This window comes from Pterocles gutturalis, unplaced genomic scaffold, assembly GCF_000699245.1.
Source record: "Pterocles gutturalis isolate BGI_N339 unplaced genomic scaffold, ASM69924v1 scaffold43118, whole genome shotgun sequence".
Taxonomy (NCBI): domain Eukaryota; kingdom Metazoa; phylum Chordata; class Aves; order Pterocliformes; family Pteroclidae; genus Pterocles; species Pterocles gutturalis.
Genome location: NW_010122004.1, coordinates 13,891 through 20,439, shown reverse-complemented (window position 1 = coordinate 20,439; position 6,549 = coordinate 13,891). Strand labels below are relative to the sequence as shown.

Here is a 6,549-nt window from a genome sequence, read left to right as displayed (position 1 = left end):
TCCTCCCTTGCCCTGTCGTACCCACTGACCCTCAGCAGTAATTTGCGATGTGTCACATACTTTGTCTTGGAGCACCTCGGCTCGCTGCAGCTCCTTGCGAAGGCTGTAAATGGTGTTCATCAGCTCTCGGCGTTCTTCTAGCATCTGGCTACAGTCATTCTCCAGCGTCTCCTTGGAGAGACTCTTCTCCAAATTCTGTTCCCTGGCAATCTGCTGGACAAAGAAAAAAGTCAGATACAGCAACCATTCAACTCTGTATTAACTCCTTCCCCACAGTCCTTGGGAGAACAAGGCCACAGCTGACCCACACAATCATCAGTGCAGCCCCATCGCTGCCCTGGCTGCTACGAATAATCACTTCTCAGGAGTTCATATCCAACCACCCCCACCAACCTGGAGAGTGTTCTCCAGCTCCTGATTCTTGGCCAAGAGCAACTCCTTCTCCTGCTGGATCTCCCACATCACCTCGTGGCTTGGACGCTGCTCTATGGCATGCTTCAGTTTCATGGTGTGCTTACGCTCCAGTTTGCAGTCATCCTCAGCCTTCATGAGGCTGTGCTTCAAGTGGTCAATCTACAGGAAGGTTCAGAGCTCATCAGGAACGAGGAGAAAACTCTGGCCTGCAAAAGCAGTTCGCACTCCATTCCCCAGACAAACATGGGGCATGGTGACTGACCTCTAGGATCAGGTCCCGGTTCTTCATCAGAGCAGCGCTCTTCTCCTCGCTCTGTTTGGCGTAGCTCATTGCCAGGTTGTAGTTCTCATCCTTGCACTTCCTCAGCTCCTTGCTCAGGCTGTCCCTCTCCTCCTTCATCTTCTGCGCCCGCTCTTGGTGCTTGCGGAGGAGGCTGTCCCTCACCCACATCTCTCTGATGGTGTCCTCTTTGGTGTGCAGCCACATGGTGAGCTCCTGGGCCTTCCGCCGCTCCTCTTGCACAGTGCTCTGCAGCTTCATGATCTCGTTCATCAGGAGCTGGCTCAGGCCGGACTCTCCAGCAGTGTCTGTTTGGTTGCAGCCATCAACCACCGCTGTCCTGTCTGCTCCCCGGACACACATACAGCACAGGATCCCACCCACTTATCACTGCAGCTGGGGATCATCGCATGCCACGCACAAGCACGCAAACCCTGAAGACACGTGTGATCAAATCATCCATGGTGCTTCCCCCCAGCCCTGCACCTCTCTGCATCAGTGCCACTGGCAGAACAACAGGCAGAAGGAAGACTCAATCCTTCTGCTTCCTCCTCCACCCTCCCAGGTCCAGCCCGTGACCCCGGACAGAGGGGCCATTCTCCCCAGAACCCTTCCAAAGTGCACAGGGAGCGAGCCAGGGAGTGCTCCCGACTCTGCTCTCCGAAGCTGGGGAGAGGGAAAAGCGGAGGTGAATTCCCCCTTAATCTGCAGAGCAACACCAAACGAAGAGCTGTTTATGAGAACACAAACTTTACCTATAATCATAGAGAAAACCCTGCTGGGCTCCTTGCCAGTTATTTTCTTATACAGTTGTGGATAATAAAGCTCAAGACTCTCCATAAATGCCTCAAAGCCTTTGTGTCCTGTTCGCTGAAGAATGTCTAGAAGAACACCTGAAATAATAGCAACAGGATATTCTGTTCATTTATCTTTTTACCTATTTCTAACAGAACTAAAAGTTGTTCCACTTTTCCCCACATGCAGATTAAAGTCTCGGGGATGAAATCCCCCAGTTGTTGCACAAGAATAGTCTTGGGGGTCAAACCAAAGCAACTCCCTCCCATATGCTAATCTAGAGATCCAGAACACCAAAAGGCGGCACACCCAGTGCTCCCGTTGCTCAGGAATCCACCTCCATCCCTTCTCTCCCCACAATGCTGTGCAGGGGAAGGTGAGGGGGACGGGGCTGTGTGGCAGTGCCTGCAGTGATTGTGTCTGAACACAGGCCGGTGGTCACCTGGAAGTGGCAGGTTCCCTCAGGCCCAGTCCATCAGCACTCTGTTCCGGTCTGCTCCCAAGACTCAACAGAGCACAGGAGCATCTACGGAGCCGAAGGCCGTGCTTCACCCACCTGCCTTCCGTTTGCGCATGACCAGGCTGGGGTCGTTAAGAACTTGCTCCTCATCGTCATGGCTGATGACTTTGCACTGGCGAAGATAGGGTGTTATACGGGAAGGATCGATCACAGAGATGAGCTTCACCCGGAAGTTCTCCAGGTTATTCCAACATGTCTCATCACTATCTTCTTCCAACATGGTGGTGAGTGAGAAGTGTTAGTGAGCAGTGTTGTCCTGTCTTGAAAAAAACAGAAAACAAGCAGACTCTGAGCCTCCTAGAGTAGTGAGGGGTGGTGGGGAAAACAAGTATGTTACCAGACCAAAAAAAAAAAAAAAAAAAAGGCATCTTTTAGATAGAGGAACACATCTCCCATGTGGTCTTTAACTCAGCATTTGCAAATCACCTGCCAAACACAGTGATACACTGCAGTCAGACCTGAAACAACAGTGCAGCACCAGACTGCAGATACCAGCAGCTGCAAGGCCAGTGCTGCTAACACATGTGAAGGAGAGCTAGCGTGAAATGCTGAGAAAGTGGAAGTCAAAGCTTGATGATCTCCCTCCCACCAGCTGAACATCTCCCAGATCTCACTGCAAGAGGAGAGTGAAACTATTTTGCAATATGTCCACTGGTGATAGGCAAGGCACTGAGAGCCCAAGGAATGGAAGAAAATCCAATTCTAGATTCCCAACAGTGTTCCCCAAGAAAATGCTGTCAGATCTCACTGACTTCACCATGGGTTCCCCGGATGCTCAGTTATGCTTAGAATTAAATTTTTAATCCCCATAAACAATAAAAAAAGATGGAACACAACACAGGCTAAGCTGATGACAAACAGCAACTTTACAATTTGAAACTAAGCATCCTCTGAAGAAGGGAAAACATCTTTAAAGCTCTCCTAATGAGCTGTTACTTAACAGTTCATGCTCCTCCTTCTCCATCTCCCAGCATTTGAAACATCCCTGTATTCTGTCTGACTATGCAGTCACTACATTGTCACTTAACTTTAATAAGCCAGAGTGACATAGAACTAGTTATTACTTATCATGAAGAAAATACTCTGCGGTGCCCAACATCAAACCGGCCCCAGATTACAAGCAGAAGCGCGCTCCCCTGTTGATGAACACCACGCCCTTACCTTAGAGCTGTAAAATCAAAAATTTCTCCCTGTTAATATAAACCATTCTGCATTACATGGACCAACCGGAGCCTGTGCAGTCAAAAGCCTCCTTGTTTCCTCTCCTGGTTTAGCAACACTCATCTGTGTCTGGTCTCTCAGAAAACTTCTCTTAGATGCAGCTTGCCTTTCTGTTCTGGCTAGAGCAAAGATGATTCCAGGAGCAAAACTAGTTTGAGAAAAGAGAAAAGGGGAAACTACTCAGCTATACTCTGAGACAGGAAAGGGGAAAAAAAAAAAAAAAGGAAAGACAAAAAAGGGGAAGCCAGAATGGGTGATGGGGGAGGAGAAAACCACTAGTCACATTGCGAGTCAGCAGCATGACATATGCAGTGATTTTACTCATTCTGGCTTTGTTTTCCAGTTTGTACCACTGAAGTAGCAGCTAGGGTCCAAAAAGTTTGTGTAGTGGTCAGAAAGACTGAAAAGACTGAAGGTCACAGGCATAGGTCTGTCCACCTGATTTCAGGGGACAAAACAAGCCACAAAGTCAGAAGAAAGAGGCTCTTCAAATAGCCTTCCAACTGTTATCATAACATCTCTATACAGGAAAGCAGGTGACAGCAAGAACTCTCTCTTGGTTTAGAGTTCAGCTGAAAAGGATTTCTGTAATGATGCCTCTAATTTTGCATGTCCTTAAGCTTCAAGCATAATTATGACAGCTCTGTATTTTGAGGGAAAGGGAGTCAAGTCTTGGCAAAGCAAGGAACATAACCCACGACTCACAAATTACAGGCTGTGGCTCTAACAGTAATTAAAGAAGCAGCACAGCAAGCAGCATTGTGATGATGTTAAGCACCAACATCATACCTTTGACTGCCTCCCCACCTTCCCACAGTCCTAGAACTGTAGCTGCAACAAGAACTCTCTAACAGTCTGTTTTAAAAAAGTCTCAAGAACATACACGCTCTGATACCATGGCAGCATGACACATTTTCTCATTAGCTTCCCACTCTACTCTTTGTTCTGCTTTCTAAGTTTCTGGAGAGTTTCTCCACGTTATCATTAGGAGTGGGACAGAGATACTCAGAGATTCTTTAAGCCTGTGCTTCTTGTTAGGCATTAAATTAGCTTTACACTAAAAAAAAAAATACAGTACTGCTATTAGCTATGCCCTTGCTGAAGGTACTCAGAATGTCTCTTAATTGACCAATCTAGCCTCAGGAGTTTTTGTTCTGTAGCCATTTGAAAGCCATTTCAAAATTCTTCCTTTTGGTCTGTAACGTTTTGACACCCAACTACAGCAACATTGGTACCCGCTGTCCCCCTGGCCCCAGCCCTGCCTCACGGGCTCTCACAGAGGAGCTGCACCTCGCAGCACTTTAAACTCACCCCTACGCTCTCGGGAAGCTTAGCCAGTGCAGTGGAATGAAGCTTTCTGCAGCACTTTCCCACTACATTTTATCAGCTTTGACTCAGCTAGCCTTGTGCCTCTCTGTAAGACATAAATTGCTGGTTTATGAATGAAGAAACAAGCTTTTGTTAAATGATTTGCTGATGTCTGTATGGGGCAGGCTGTGGAAGAATAAAGGAAGAATCTAAGCCTAATTCAATCCCGCAGTTTTAGCCACATGCATATTCATTTTCCACATCCTCCCTCGCTTTCATGCATCCTCCAAACTTCTTTTTTCTCCTTAGCAATCACACTCATACACACATTATTAAAAGCACTATTTACCAGGAAAAAAAACCACACAGAATACATCAGTAATTTTTAAGTGAGAAAAATAAAACATCTGTATTTCAACAAATACTTGACTCATTTTGATACAAAATTAATCTGCTGCTTATGCAGCAGTATTCAGTCAGTTAGCTATCCAGCAAAACCACTGTCACAGCACTAAAAAAACCACCCCATTAACAACATATTCTGAACATGGATAAACATTCACATAAATGGGGGCTAACACAAAAAGGAAATAAATAACCATGATTGCCAGTTTCCCTAGATCTCTAGCAATCTTCCCCCTGGCATCTATGGCAGGCGCTAGTTTGAAAAAGAACAGAATTGGTCTATGCCTGAAAGACTTCCCTCCAGACATTTTGTTTCATTTTTTTGCAACTTGACTAAAGATGCAGACTTTGTTAGGCGATGGGAAAACCAGTCCAGCCATTCTTCTCTCTTCCCCAGGTCCATCTAGTCAGTTTGTTGGAAGTGTTAAAAGTGAACAGTGCAAAAAGTATCTCCTACTGCCGTGCAGGAAGGCACACCTCATTCAAGCGACTCCTGTAACAAAGCACAAACAACTCCTATTAGTCACAGCATTTTTATAGGGAAGCTGCTGGCCTGGAGTTTCTAAAACCAATTTCAAGAAAAAAAAACCCAGTCTCATCTGACAATGATGCAAATCAAACACCATTCATGTTCTATTTGGTCTATTTCACCCAAAGCCTCAACATATACTAAGACATCACACAACTGCACCCTGTAGAGCTGTCTTGTTATAGAGAAATTAAGCACTTAGCACTCACCCAATACACCCTCTCTTCAGCAGTACCTGCCCAGGCTTCCCTGTCCTACAAACTACAACTTCCTGTTATTAAACTAGTCTCACTTTAGCAGCTGAGGCGGCAGAGTGCTACCAACTAGGTGAAATACCAGTAGTAGTCAGTCGCATGGATTAAAAGGCTGCCAAATGTTTCAACTTCATGACTTTCGTGTATCATTTTATCATGCAGGCATCAACCTTCCATCCCCCTAAAAGTCAAAGTGTCAGCTTTAGTCTGTGATTAATGGGTGACTGCAGCACTCTGTCTCCTAGGGGAACAGAAGTCCAGATAACTTCAGTCCTCTCCTCAGGTCATGATTCCTTGTCTAAGCTGTACCATAGACAAAGGCATTTCAGGTTCTCTTCTCAAGCAAGAAATAAAAGATTCACCGAGTAGCTACATCCTCCTCCTTTTCCTGCAGCGGGCACTTCTCCTGATTTGAGGAGCACTGACACCAGCCACATCAGTGCAGGAGTCCAGGACAGACTGTGCAGCAATCTCTTCAGCTCCCATGCCCTGCAACGTAAGCGGAAGAGACTATCAACACCGTAAGCGCTGGCATAATTGCAAAAGAACCCCTTCAGCCATCTTTTTATTTAGACTCTGGCAACTCTGGTTTACCTGATGTAGTAAATCAGCATCTTTATCTCCAGGCTCATCACCAGCTGTCCCATTCAACTGTATACCTGTTAATTCATTCCCACAAGTCTCTTCCTCAGACACTTCCTTCTCACTCTGCCACCCCTCTTCGTCACTCTCTTCATATTGCTTCCTGCTGGCTGACAGAGTTGTTGCCACTTTTGGAGGAGGCAGAGTTGCTAGTACAGCGGGGAGTGTAAAGGCTGCTAGG

General features: G+C 46.3%; 2 protein-coding genes across 2 annotated transcripts in view; both read right to left on the bottom strand.

Annotated features, from left to right (window-relative positions):
- The window catches only part of CARD9 (caspase recruitment domain family, member 9), a 6,911-nt gene extending 4,682 nt beyond the window's left edge, over positions 1–2,229 (bottom strand). The window contains exons 1-5 of the mRNA XM_010077404.1: positions 2,046–2,229; positions 1,450–1,587; positions 677–1,002; positions 394–573; positions 61–210 (exon numbers count right to left, since the gene is read on the bottom strand). Coding sequence (XP_010075706.1) covers positions 61–210; positions 394–573; positions 677–1,002; positions 1,450–1,587; positions 2,046–2,229 — 978 coding nt within the window. The remainder of the gene's footprint in view (positions 1–60; positions 211–393; positions 574–676; positions 1,003–1,449; positions 1,588–2,045) is intronic.
- Positions 2,230–6,095: 3,866 nt separating this feature from the next.
- SNAPC4 (small nuclear RNA activating complex, polypeptide 4, 190kDa) overlaps positions 6,096–6,549 on the bottom strand; it is a gene marked incomplete at its 5' end in the record, with an annotated part of 13,382 nt that continues 12,928 nt past the window's right edge. Inside the window, 2 exon segments of the mRNA XM_010077405.1 lie at positions 6,096–6,215; positions 6,321–6,549. The exon segment at positions 6,321–6,549 is cut by the window's right edge and continues 29 nt beyond it. Of these exon segments, the coding sequence (XP_010075707.1) occupies positions 6,096–6,215; positions 6,321–6,549 (349 nt within the window).